At 44.6% G+C, this 13,313-nt stretch overlaps 7 protein-coding genes across 7 annotated transcripts; 4 read left to right on the top strand and 3 right to left on the bottom strand.

Annotated features, from left to right (window-relative positions):
* Positions 1-168: 168 nt before the first annotated feature.
* L199_001188 (uncharacterized protein) lies at positions 169-672 on the bottom strand (the record flags this gene model as incomplete). Its single annotated transcript, XM_064886943.1, has 1 exon — positions 169-672. The coding sequence occupies one exon, from the start codon at positions 670-672 to the stop codon at positions 169-171; it is 504 nt and encodes a 167-aa protein (XP_064743015.1).
* Positions 673-1,131: 459 nt separating this feature from the next.
* On the top strand, positions 1,132-2,678 carry L199_001187 (uncharacterized protein; the record flags this gene model as incomplete). The annotated part of the gene is made up of 3 exons (XM_064886942.1): positions 1,132-1,365; positions 1,423-1,608; positions 2,064-2,678. 3 exons carry the CDS (start codon positions 1,132-1,134, stop codon positions 2,676-2,678), a joined length of 1,035 nt encoding a protein of 344 aa, XP_064743014.1.
* Positions 2,679-2,994: 316 nt separating this feature from the next.
* On the top strand, positions 2,995-4,959 carry L199_001186 (uncharacterized protein; the record flags this gene model as incomplete). The annotated part of the gene is made up of 3 exons (XM_064886941.1): positions 2,995-3,857; positions 3,916-4,124; positions 4,184-4,959. 3 exons carry the CDS (start codon positions 2,995-2,997, stop codon positions 4,957-4,959), a joined length of 1,848 nt encoding a protein of 615 aa, XP_064743013.1.
* Positions 4,960-5,105: 146 nt separating this feature from the next.
* On the bottom strand, positions 5,106-6,666 carry L199_001185 (serine/threonine-protein phosphatase 2A activator 2; the record flags this gene model as incomplete). Its single annotated transcript, XM_064886940.1, has 7 exons — positions 5,106-5,206; positions 5,304-5,705; positions 5,776-5,900; positions 5,959-6,030; positions 6,091-6,233; positions 6,288-6,416; positions 6,472-6,666. The coding sequence occupies 7 exons, from the start codon at positions 6,664-6,666 to the stop codon at positions 5,106-5,108; spliced, it is 1,167 nt and encodes a 388-aa protein (XP_064743012.1).
* A 293-nt stretch (positions 6,667-6,959) lies between these two features.
* L199_001184 (uncharacterized protein) lies at positions 6,960-8,146 on the top strand (the record flags this gene model as incomplete). The annotated part of the gene is made up of 7 exons (XM_064886939.1): positions 6,960-6,998; positions 7,059-7,158; positions 7,211-7,226; positions 7,286-7,377; positions 7,433-7,808; positions 7,874-7,990; positions 8,068-8,146. 7 exons carry the CDS (start codon positions 6,960-6,962, stop codon positions 8,144-8,146), a joined length of 819 nt encoding a protein of 272 aa, XP_064743011.1.
* A 444-nt stretch (positions 8,147-8,590) lies between these two features.
* L199_001183 (uncharacterized protein) lies at positions 8,591-11,091 on the top strand (the record flags this gene model as incomplete). The annotated part of the gene is made up of 3 exons (XM_064886938.1): positions 8,591-10,351; positions 10,423-10,800; positions 10,996-11,091. The coding sequence occupies 3 exons, from the start codon at positions 8,591-8,593 to the stop codon at positions 11,089-11,091; spliced, it is 2,235 nt and encodes a 744-aa protein (XP_064743010.1).
* Positions 11,092-11,284: 193 nt separating this feature from the next.
* On the bottom strand, positions 11,285-13,153 carry L199_001182 (uncharacterized protein; the record flags this gene model as incomplete). The annotated part of the gene is made up of 3 exons (XM_064886937.1): positions 11,285-11,541; positions 11,612-12,036; positions 12,096-13,153. The coding sequence occupies 3 exons, from the start codon at positions 13,151-13,153 to the stop codon at positions 11,285-11,287; spliced, it is 1,740 nt and encodes a 579-aa protein (XP_064743009.1).
* Positions 13,154-13,313: the final 160 nt, after the last annotated feature.

The following is a 13,313-nucleotide window of genomic DNA, read 5'->3' as shown; positions in this document are numbered from 1 at the left end:
AATCTTACTTGTAGCTATATAGTGTATATATACCACGCATCATAATATATGAATAGTATAATCTTCATACAGGGTATCTATCATATCATGCCAATGTTTGATGTTTGTATAACATATCGAGTCAGTCGTTCTCTAATCCTAACATAACATGTCCACCAAAACCCAAATCTATCCCACTCTGCATATGACTTCACCTCCTAAACCAGCTCTCCATGCTTCCCATCCTTCCAAATACCTATTTGTCCCTGTCCTACCGGCTTTCGCATCTTCTTCCGTCCTTACAATCAAGATTTCCCCCATCCCTACGCCCGCTACGTTCCTAGCTCTCTTACCCACTAACAATCTACCCAATTCATCTCGGCTGACCACTACCCTGAATGAAGGTTTTGATACTAATCCCATCCTACGTAATACAGGTTGACCATTTCGATGTTTCAGACCTATCCACAATTTCCTAGCTGGTATGGGTAATGACTGGAATGCCGACGGATCTGGACCTGCGGGTGATCCTAGCGATACGTTGGATATCAGACCTGAGCGCAAGAGGATGGAAGATATGGCTAAGGAGGATGTTGAGAATGGCACGGAAGTCTTGGCTTGGAAGCCCCGTGAGGTGTTTTGGAGGTGGGCGCAGAGGTTGGCAGGTAGAGGGCCGAGTGATCTGGTAGTCATGTTGATGAGATTGGGACAGAGGGAAGATTGATGAATAGCGGTTATCGAATGATGTGTTTCTCCAGAGGATGCCGAAAATCGATGAAGTAGACTATATGAATCTTGTGCTTGTTGTGCTTTTGAATGTATTCGCCTTGGTCTGGGTAGTTCTGTCGATGTTCAATTCTGATGATAATCTCTATGAGATACTCGCACCTGTTCAACAGCTCTCTCTGTTTCGACTTTTGACTTTGTTCGCAAGAAGAGAAGCGGACATCACCACCATACTCCCGGCGCTCTTGAGCTCACCGCGCCACACGACGTGGGATCTATGCATAGGATATGTAATCCCGCATAACTCCGGCAGCATACGCCCAACAAATCATGCACCTGCATCTGCATCGATCATCCTCGTTGATTTTCGAAATTTATCATCCCATCTCCTTCCTACTTCGCTATCACATATAAACTACATTCACAATGCCTTTCACCACTTCCGTAGCAGGTCCTTCTAGAATCCCATTCCAAGCCGTATCCAAAACATGTCGACGTACCATCGCTCGAAGGCATGCCTCGACAGCTGCCGGAGAGGAACGTCAACCTCCAAGGAAGGTGTCCAGTAACATCTTCTTTGCCGATTGGATCAAATCCGAAGGATCACAGTATCGTGAGCCTGTAAAAGGTCAAAAGGCGAAATGGCTGGGTGACAAGGTGGTAAGTTAGTTCTGGCCTATTGTCATGTGGGCATATCCTGATACTTCGAAATGTTAGCCATATAGCAGTAACCCAACTTTCCGACCTCCTCCACCTCTTTCCGATTACACGCAGAATCAGGTGTATGCCGAATTGAGACGAGGACGAAAAGTTGCTGAGCTTGCTGAGAAACACAATATCAGTAAAGCTAGAGTCGAAGCTATTCGAAAGCTGAAAGATATTGAGGAAGAGTTCAAACGAAGAGTGAGTAGTCATCCTCCTATCCGAAACCTTGAGCTCTACCATTTATACTTCTTCTACACTTCACTCGGATGAAACAAAATATGACATAACCTTCGTTCTGAAGACATAAACCATGGTTATTATTATATTTCTTCACTTTCTGAAAACCTTTTCACCTTACTCTGATATCTGATGTGATGTATATGGAATGAAGGATTAATGCTGACTTGTCGATCTTGTCCTTTCCTTTCTGTTACGTTTAATCAGGTGAGTTATTATTCTCTCAGTACAGTATCCCATATCAAACACCTTCGATCCACCTCTTCCACCCATTTCAATGATGACCATTTGATTAGTCTTTAAGACTTCACAGTAAACTTATGGTTATAAACCATGCATGGCTTTCTGATACCATTCTCTCCTCACCCGCACTCAGTTTTAGCATTGTGTGAGATTTTTGGCTGATTTGATTTCAGTCTATACCTTTGCAGACTGCTTTCCAGCAAGGTATGGAGCCTTTGCTCGGTGTCCAGACTCCTATAAACCCTTCGACGAAAGAGCATGATGCTGCTCGAGCACGACAGATCGACTTAGCCCACGACTCTCATCCCAGTACGAGTGCCGAACGATTGGAAGAGCAAAGATGGGATTCGGGTGTAGGTCAAGAAGGTTCTTTTGGCAGTCGAACGAGGGAAAACAGCTCGAAAGGTGTGGAACGAACTGCTTGGGAATTCAGGGATGAAGAGAGGGATTTGGAGGATAGAAGGGTTTTAGAACAAAAAGAAGAAGAATTGAAGAAAGATCCTGCTCATCATGGTGTCGTACATGAAGTACTTCAACGAGAAGTTATGACTGCTACATTGTTCCCTACACCCGTCACGGAACAAGCTGCCGGAAAGAAGGAGAAGGATGCTACTAAAGCGAAAGAGCTGCAGGTGAAGAGGGCTCAAGTAGAGGGTGTCACTATTGGAGATATACATTTTGTAGATACTTCCTCCACTAAGGAGTTTGGCAGTGATAGTAGAGGTGCCAAGTTGAGGGAGAAGAGACACAGAAGGAAAGAAGCTAAGAAAGTAAAGTCAACCCAGTAGTTGCTATTCTGTTAGTAGTAACATCATATGCAACGCAACGAATCTACATGAGAATCTAGTCTTGGCATATGACCGCAGCGCAGTGTAACGCGTTTGTCGATTCGAGTCTGTTGAATTATCGTCTACCTTCGCAGTCGCTGCACAGAAATGTCTCTGAGACTGAAAAGATGCCGAGAAATGTTTGTGACTATTTTTGTACTTTATTGACATTCCTCACCAAAACATACATCCATTCCACAACATCATTCATCTTGCATAGAACGAGTCAATCTGTAATTAACTTACAATGATATAACCTGCAATATACCACTCCACCATGTCCTCAGCCAATTACGAGCCATTACCCACTGATTCCTCTTCCCCGACTTATCCTCCTTTACCAGGTCCACCTTACCGTCAAAGGCATCAAAAGGTGCAGATAACTCCTATTCTCATCCTCAAGTATGTCCTAGGTGTCTGTGGATCACTGGTCATATTCCACTATGTTATCATTGGTGCTTTCCCCAATTCATCTTACACCAGCTACACCACCAATGGACGGAATCACCAATACGATCAAGCTTATGCTTCGGCCGCAGCAACAGCTCAGGACGTGTTAAACCGATTGGATCCCTCGGCAGGCCAACCTGGAACATTCTTCAGAGACTCTTTTCCCTTACGGACGATGTTGGCCTTTTGGGACTTGGCTGAGAAAGAAGTGAAAGCCAGAGGAGTAGATACGTGTAATGGACAATTGAGTAGAGAGCTGGTAGATGCCTATCATTCCTCTCAATTAGCTTATTGCGTACCTCCTGGACAATCTCTGGACACATTCACTCCTGATCCAATACGGAATGACACCCATTCACATTCGCCTCATTGGAATCCTGAAGAAGGAGTTGAAGGAACTACGATATTCTGTTCTCCCGTTCATAGATCGGGTTTCAGTAAATGGTGGCCTTACCCTGCTGCGCCATGCGTCTCTAAGAATCTTAGGGTTATACCAGAATCGGAGAGGAGATTTAGAGCTGCTGGATGTGATATCACCGACGAAGGGGTGAAGTTGAATGTGGAAATGGGAAGAGAACGATTCTTAGGTTCTGATACGGAGAAGATAAATGGTGAGGTAGATGAAGCAAAATGTAAGGAAAGGATAGAAAGGACTTTATTGATCATTGGTAGACAAGATCAGTGGAATCCGTAAATCACCTTTTTTTCATTCCCTTCGAATATGAATGACTTACCTGTTGTTGGATAGCTTCCATGTCGCCGAAGATCTCATTACGACTCTGGTTTCTGTCTTTATCGGAGTGCAGACAGCTCCCGCTCTTATAGATTCGAGAGTGCAACTGGTCTTTGTCGAAGGCTATGGTATGGATTCCAATCATTTTACTCCACTTTGGGATAGGATAGGAGCCTGGGCACCAAGAAGATTAAGCTTAGATCCTTGGATAGAGGGTACATGTTGTGAGTAATGACATTCTTTTTGATTGCAAAGAAAGTCATAACTGATATATAGTATACAGTGACCAATGCTATACACAGTGTTGGTGCTGGAGCATCCCTCCTATCCGCTATGGGAGTAGGAAACTCTTACTCATGCGCCTCAACGATAACATGGGCAGCATCCCATTATTATCGACATTTATTCGGATTACTTCCACCTTCTCTATCCCTCCCAGCTAACTTACTGGAATCCCATCATGCATCTGATCGACCTCGTCGTCCTATCAATGTCATGTGGCTATCAAGAGCCAAATTGGATGAATATGCTCAGAAACATAACGATTGGTCAAATTGGAGAGATGTACGACACATCACCAACGAACCTGAACTAATCAAAAAATTTAGAATCGAGTTAGAAAACATGTGTGAAGGATCATTGAAATCTGGCGAATTCGGTTCTACAGGTTGTGTATATGAAGATACTCAAGATATACCTGAAACATGGTCATTGACTTCACCTGAAACCATCTCAGATGAAGATCCATTACCTATAAGATTCGCAATGATCGATCCTACAGTACACGCTTTAGAGACTCAAATTCATTTTGTGGGACACAGTACGATATTGGTATCGTCCCATGGAGGTGCATTGGGACTATCATTGTTCTTACCTCCTGGTGATGGGACGGTCATTGAATTACAAGTGGAGAACGTAGCTGGGAATTATCATTTCGAACATATGGCTAAAGAGATGGGACATAATTATGAGGTTTTGAATATAAGGAGAGAAGTGGATGTTGATCAGGTTTGGGAATCGTTAAGGAGATGGATTTGGAAAGTATCTCAATCAGGTTAAAAGCGTGCTTTTCAGATGGAATGGACTCTTTGATAGATGGTGATCGCCCATGATGATTGAGGTATACAGTTGACCTTTTGTTATGTATGTTGTGCTCATTATATTCATATGCATGTCATCATGATTTTGAACTATCGGTGGTGATGTTAATCGAATGGAATTGGCTTGATACCTGAACGAGCGGTGAATGTGGGTGTACCTCCATGGGGTGTTGCGCCATCTTGAGCAGCAGCAAAAGCGGATGGGACTGGAAGACCCATTGTCAGCTATGAACCACCCAGCTGAGAGTACACAATGGAGTAAGGGGACGAACGATTCCAAGGGCTTTGAGACGATGAGCTCACCTGGTATACCACAACAATCCATTGACCAACCAGTCTCACCTTTCACATGTATATGACCATGCGAATCAGGTTGAGGTAGATCACCTTCTTCTTCTTCCAAAGCTCTCTTCAATTCTGGATCTTGTTCAGGTGTGGGGAAAGGTAACAAGCTACCGAAAAGAGCATGTTGCATGACGGGTAATTTACCCAACACTTCAGCTTTGTACATCTTTTGCATGCCCTCATTGACTTTGGACCAAGTCTTGACGGCAGATATATCATCTAACATTGGTGAATGCCATCGTAGAGAAGCCGTCTTGATGGAATTGATGAATGATATGCAGGACAGGTACATGTAATCTTTTGAGAAAGCTTCTAGGATTTCAGGATCGTGTATCGCTTTGGGTCGAAGGTATTTATGATCTATTCGGATATACATTAATATATTAGCTATAAATCGTTCAATAATATGACGAGATTGTGGATAGGTCACCTTTCAGCTGTCCACTGCCCCATAAAAACGGTAGGAAATGATAATCGTCTAATCCCCATACACCGTGTGATCCAGCTGGTTCAAGCCAATATGTCGATTGAAGGTATCGCATCACTTCGATGTATCTATACGACACAGCTTCAGTCTCCTTGAAGGAAGACGGATGAGGATAAGCTATCTCACCTCCAGAAGACACCAAGAACAAGGAATGGGTAGTCATCTTTCGTAAATACTCCCAGCTTAGTCAGAGATAACCTGATTCATCCGATGATCAATTAGCAGCCAGCTCAGAAAGAATGAGAGATATAGACATACATCCAACAGAGAAAGTTGAATTCCATCCCACTACCATAATCTACCCTCTGCCTATTTCCCCATGACTCCTTGAAATACACTTCTACTTCGGGGATCGCTTCGGCAGGAAGTCCAACTATGCGAGAATGCAATTCGCTCGATACCTATTATCGATGAGGATCAGCATTAGTAATGTAATAAAGCTCAATGTCACTCACATCTCCAACTTTATCATAAAATGTCTTGAACGCAGGATTACCGAATCTCGATAGTTTATTATCGACTGGAGGTGTAGATTTGGCTATTTCCAATACTGATTCTAGTATACCAATTATAGGTTTCGTACGCTATCTCACTCTTTCATTAGCGACTGTAGTCAACGACGTAAAGCAAAATGCGTACCTCTGATCCTTGTCCAGCTTCCGATAACTTCTTACCTACTATACCATCGTTCAGCTCTTCTATGAAATCGATGATATCTTGATGAGACTGCGAACGTTGAAATGCGGCGAGATGGGCTTTCGAGAGGATATATTTCGTTGGAGGGATATATGACGTAGAGGCCACTGGTTGTTGAGGTTCCGCTTCTGCTACCATTGTGCGCTGTGTATGGCTATCAAAGACGATGGAGATTGTAGAGGAGCAATGATTCAAAGTTATTGCTAGTATGACGATTGAAGGAGGGAAAGGTAAGTGAGAATGGAATGGAATGATGGATAACAAAGGTAAAAAACGAAGGAGGATTCAACGGTTATTCGTTCAATCATCGTCATCATGTTAGTTCCATAATCCTTATTTACATCTTCGATTGTCTACTTATATCTTGAATGCTACATATATCATTTTCCCAAGCTTTACTCTACCTTCTGACCACCTTTGCTACCCTCATCATGGCATCATCAAGCTATACTGACGCTATAATGCTCTTCGTGGGTGAAATCGTAGATACGTCGTGTTGGGTGTCTCACTAAATTAAGCTACGTTTTCAGGGAGACTCTCTCACGCAGGCTGCGACGGATGGCTCTTTGACTCAACGGATGACAGAATACTACATGAGAAGGTGTGATATCGTCAACAGAGGGTATGGAGGTGAGTTGGCCGTATGCACCATGTTGAATCATACGTTAACGCTAGATGACAGGCTACAACAGTGACTGGTAAGTGTAATCAATCCCCCTACGGGCCATAAATCTCGTCGAGCTGATCTGGACAAAAGGGCTATTCCGGTGTTCGAACAAGTCTTCGCTACGAAAGAAGCAAGAGAGAAGGGTTATGCTCAACATGTGAAATTGATAACCATCTGGTTAGGTATGTTTAAATCGTTCATGGACATTTATTCCTTTCTGTTGACAAAGTCATATAGGTGCCAACGATGCTACTTTACCTGATACCCCTCAATACGTCCCTCTTGACAGATACAAATCCAACCTGGCTCAACTTATACATTTCATCAAAGATCCTTCATCTGACTACTATTCACCAGAGACCAAGATAATCTTGATCAATGCTCCACCCATCATCGAGTCTGCCTGGGTAGAAGCTAGAGTAGAGAAATGGAAATCATTTGGAAGCGAGGGACCTAAACCTGAACAGAATAGAGATAGGAAAGTGACCAAACAGTATGCCGATGCGGCTTTGGAAGTCGCCAAAGAACAAGGTGTAGAGGGTGTGGATCTTTGGACGGCTATTGTCCAAGCTGCTGGCGGGGAAGGTGCGGACCAACTCGCTCCTTACTTCTAGTGAGTGAAATCTGTCTCATCTCTTTGCAAGCTACTGTACTAAAGACCATGTGATGTACAATCAGCGATGGTCTTCATCTCACTTCTGAGGGTTATGCGATATTGTTCAAAGTTCTTTCAGATCTGATAGTATCGAAGTTCCCAGAACTCAACCCTGAGACCACGCCTATGAGAATGCCTCAGTAAGTGGCTTTGTCGTGTATATGTATTCCGTTTGAACTCTGCTGAATGAACGATATTCGGTACGTTGTGTGTTTAGTTGGGCAGATGTCGATCTGGCAAACCCAAGGGAAGCCTTTGAAAAAGTCAAGAAGGGACGTCTCGCAGGTGAATTGTGAGCGATTTCTATACATGGATGAGTTGCTATGGACGATATCTAGAGATAAGAGATAGATAGATGTATATGCATGCACTCTGTAGAGGTATCTGAATGCGCAGTGACTAAACAGGTGGATGGATGGATACACGGACGCGTTTCAGATTAAATGATAAATAATCGATTTCAACATTTCAACATTTCAACATTGCAGTCGATGATACATCAAACATATCAGTATATCAATCACGACCAACACAATCAACAATAAAGAACAAACAGAACCTCCCTCCATCATTCATTGGACTGCAACAACATCACCGGAGAGGGTGTCACATGCTCAAAGTATAGCTTTCACACCGTTCACGACGATTGACCGACAGTCCACCATTTTCTCAAGCGAGCAGTGCCCTTAGCTTCTTCCTTGTAGTCGACCCATTGCCGCATTCCATCTTCCCCCTTCAACATGCAGCATCAGTATAATGCTCCGCCCCCTCAGCCTGGTCCCTCTCAGTATGCCCCATACCATCGACCCGTCCCTTCTCAGCCGTTACCTAATCCTCATGAGCAGCAATATCAACCAGGACCATCTCAACCATACTCTCCGGTCAATCACAATCCACACGATGCGGGATACCACCCGAATGGACACGACATCTCGTCGCCAGCCTCAAGTATATACACTCACCCCTCCCAGCAACATATGTACCAGAATCCACCGCCGCAAGCAACCTCATCTCACACCTATGCGCCCTATCACCCACCCGTGCCTACAGTAGAGGCGGTTCCTCCTCCCACTCCGAAAGTCGCTTATGAAGCTCCTGTCTTCCAGACATTCCAAGAGAGAAAAAGAGCGAAAGAAGCGGCTCTAAGAGCTCAGGCTGGCATGTCGTCTTCTTCCTCTTCAAATCCAACAACGTCGCCTCCTCCTCCTCCTTCAATGTATTCTCAGCCTCCGCCTCCATCACAACCGATACATTCACATAGATCACCTTCGCCTATCGCTCACCCGCCTCCCTCAACTATGGCAATGATGGGTCAACAGTCACCTTCGGGAGGTCCGCCTCCAGCCCCTCCCGTCAGATCAAGGAGTCCAGCACCGCCTGTCATCAATACAACTGATCCTCAGTCTACCTCACGTGCTTTGCCTCACTCGCAATCTCGGCCTCTTCCATCTCCACGAGCATTACCCTCATTCCCATTGGAAACACCAATTTCAACATCTAGTCACTCTGGAACATCATCTCCTCGTACTCCATTCCGTAATGATATGCCTCCTCCACCTATACCTGTACCTTCCCCAATTCAGGCCAACCTGGAACGATCTGATACCGTATCGTCAGTTAAATCGTTAGATCGTACTGGGTTCAGCTCTTCCCCTGTCAAGAGGTCACTACCTAAACCTCCGGTCGGTGTGAATAGCTCAAAGAGCTTGGATCGAGGTATACCTTCAAGTATTGGTATGGGTATGGGCGATGGATTTAGAAAGAACATGAGTAGGAAACAGCCATCAGTGGTAGAAGAAGGAAGTGAAAGGACATTGGTGGATGGTATGGCTGGCATATCAATTGACCAGAATAGAACGCCGTCACCCACACCTATACTACCAGCAGTACCGACAATCAGGACTCCATCTACATCTCCGTCACCCAATCCACCTACTATCATAATTCCAGGTTCATCTTCCGACAATCGTGCTCCAGCTAAATTCACACCTTTACCTACTATCAATTTACCTGACTCGGACACTTCTTCGATAGCTACCACTGACGATGAGATAGACCCTCAAGATCCATCTCAAGTAACACCCAAAGCGAAAGGAAAGAATAACGGTCCTTCTTCACCCGGTATACAATTCTCTGGACTTCCAATGATCTTAGTGTCGTCATCTGACACCGCAGATGAACCTCCACAAGGTGGTGAAATCAGCTTCACCGTACCTACGATCAACTTTGGTAATGATGCACCGACTATCAGTGTCCCGTCGATATTGACTGGCCCACCTGCCAGTACTGCTTCCCGTCCTCAACAGCATCGCATACAACCGGACGGTTCAGCATTCCTCTGCTCGGGATGCGGTAACGCTATCATCGGTCGAATCGTTAATGCCATGAATCAACGTTGGCACCCTCAATGCTTCATGTGTGCTGAGTGTGGAGAGTTGTTAGAGCACGTAAGTAGTTATGAATGGGAGGGGAAAGCCTATTGTCATTTGGATTTCCATGATGTGAGTTGCTTTGTCGGGAACGTACGCATGTGCTTGTTATCTTTCCATGCTGAATGAAAATTGTACTATAGAAATTTGCACATCGTTGTCATCATTGTCAAACACCGATTGTCGATCCTCGCTTCGTCACTCTGAACGATCCCGTTCTTGGTCAACGATATTATCATGAACTTCATTTCTTCTGCTCAGAATGCGGAGACCCTTTCCTTGATCCTTCTAAATCCTCTGCTCCAGGAACAGAGAAAATCAGAGGGGGAAATAACGATGGGGAAGAAGAAGAAGAAGATAACGAAACCAGCGCATTTGTCATTCAAAAGGGACATCCATACTGCGAGAAGTGTCATCTCCGACTTCATAAACCGAAATGTAAGGCTTGTAATTTACCGATACCTGATTTGGCTATCAACGCGATGGGAGCGAAATGGCACAAAGAGTGTTTTGTATGCGCTGTGAGTCGGGCTCGTATTCCCCTTCCCTCTCCCTTTCCCTCCCCTTACCTGTCCCACTCTTTCTCGGGGTCACCTCTGACTCCCTCTCCCCCTTCTTCGTCTCGTTGTCTCCCCTTACCCTCTCATCTCCCGTCTCTCCTTCACTATCTTGTCTCGCTGTATACTCAAACTGACCCATTTTCTCAACTCAACTAGCAATGCCACAATGAATTCGCCAATAATCTCTTCTTCCCGAAAGATGGCAAAGCATTCTGCACATCTTGCTACGAAACTATTATAGCTTCTGAGTAGGTTCAATCCGATATTTATATGTAGATCATGTAGATAGGTCGTTGCATGTCTATACGAGTAATATATGTACAGATTGACAACGTGAATCCCCAATTCCAGTCAGGCATTATTATATACTAACTATTTATCTACATAAACTGAAATCCGAGATCCGAAAACTCTATGTGTCTATATGTTAGATATGATCATTTTCCTATGATCGATAAGGTTCATTATTAAACCAGACGGTAGGGTCGGTCAATTCCAGATAACCTCCCTCGACATGGTCAGATGGACAAGCGGGCTTGGAAGTGTTACCTGACCAAATACCATTACAACCTGGTAAGTATTTGATAGGGTTGAGTTCTCCCACGTCTTCATCGACAATCTGAGATTGGAATTTACAACTGTATGCTGCGTCGAGACTTAGCGTTTTGTTGAGATGAGGACAGTTTCCTGGATCATCAGGAGCTGAGAACGGACAAACAAAGTTTCAATTAGTGTTCTGTACGATCCAAGACGAAGGTTCTGCATCACTCACCTGAGACCTGAGCTGTAGCGTTCATATACCTACAATCATCCAATACACCTTGAAGTACATCGGGTTTCCAACCATTCATGAAATCCGCATGTATACCGTACCCGCTCGTATCTCCATTGGACATGACCCATGTGATATTCCCAGCACCGTTGAAGGGAAACTTGTAAGTGGCGAAGACAGTTTCGAATTGCAGGGTGATGAACTTCTTGGGAAAAGCAGATGGACATGTGTAACCATTGGTTCCATCTTCAGGATAAGCTACATGAGAAGAGTAATCTGCGTCATCGGCATAGACTCCATCCCAACAACTTGGGAATTGAATTGCCGAGACGAGACCACCACCACAATCTGTCGAAGGGAATCCGAGGTTTTTGCTATCTCCCTTGGAACCTCGATAACATTGCCACCAGAATGCTGAACTCGTACTACACAGCGAAATCAACGGCATCAGTACGAGTTTTGTCTGGAGAGATGAGATACTTACGGATCACTTGTGTTCACACTTCGTCTCATGGGATCACCAGCTACTATATTATAGTTATCCGGGAAAGGATAGATGGGTACGCCCGTTGGAGCCTTCTGGAAGTAATACAGTGAAGTTCTATCTAACGGTATTGAGGATAATGAACCGTTGGGCCATTGGTAGTATATCTGAGCAACCCAATAAGCAGATTTATCATCTTGTACAGAAGCCGTCGTACAGTCTGCCAATTCTTGCATTTGAGTCGCAGAAGTCAAGTTGGCAGTGAAATAGGATGAACCGTGAATTCGATGTAAGTGAGAAGCAGGTGCGTTTGGATTGACGATTGGATCCAGCCTTGTAACTGCAATAGAATGATTGGTAGTCATGACAAAATGATCCGTAGATTTCTTGCCGAATTTCGCTATATCTCCTGGATCTCCAATATCCACTCCTCCATTCGCTATCGACAGGGGATGTCCACCATCGTTTGTACTAGACGATTTTGTACCGGATGATCCTGATGATCCTGTCAATCCACTCGAATTTTGATCTTCATCCTCACTACTTGAATGTTTCTTTGAGAACACAGCTGCGCAGACAGCAATCACAATTGCAATTGCCAAGATGAATCCTACTAGACCTCCCCACCACCACCTTCGTCCTTTCGTACTAGCAGGATACCACCATTTCTCTTTCTTCCTAGGTGGATACGGTCCATACTTTTCATTGTAAGCCGGTGGTGGTGGTGGTGGAAGTTGTGAACGGTCAATGATGTTTTCATCTTGATAAGTGGGTTGATCAGGTGTGAGAGAATATCGTCCAGAGCCAGGTCGAGGTGGTAAAGGAGGTGCAGCCGCGACTGCTACTGCTCTAGGGACAGGTTCTGCCAGAGAACCGTTATTGGGGTATGATGGGACTGGTTTCCTCCTTCCTGCAGGTATAGGTCTAGGTGGTAATGGCGGGGCAACGAAAGTTGATGGACCAGCTTCAGGTGATTGACTATGCCCGTCGTTGGATGATGAAGGGGATGTACCGGGTGTCGTGAATGGATCGTTATGCGTAGGGAGTGCCAGACTCATATTTACTGTATTCGTGTAACGATGATACTTGTGTCAAACAAGGAGATGATAAGAGGGAAGAGACGATCAATATATCGATATATCGATATCCGTATCCAAGAGATCTATCGAGGAATGTGGATTATGATGGCACCGACAAGACCGAACGGAAAGGAGGAGG

This window comes from Kwoniella botswanensis, chromosome 1, assembly GCF_036426115.1.
Source record: "Kwoniella botswanensis chromosome 1, complete sequence".
NCBI lineage: Eukaryota > Fungi > Basidiomycota > Tremellomycetes > Tremellales > Cryptococcaceae > Kwoniella > Kwoniella botswanensis.
The sequence above is the reverse complement of the archived record's forward strand: the minus strand, read 5'-3'. Positions and strand labels throughout refer to the sequence as shown.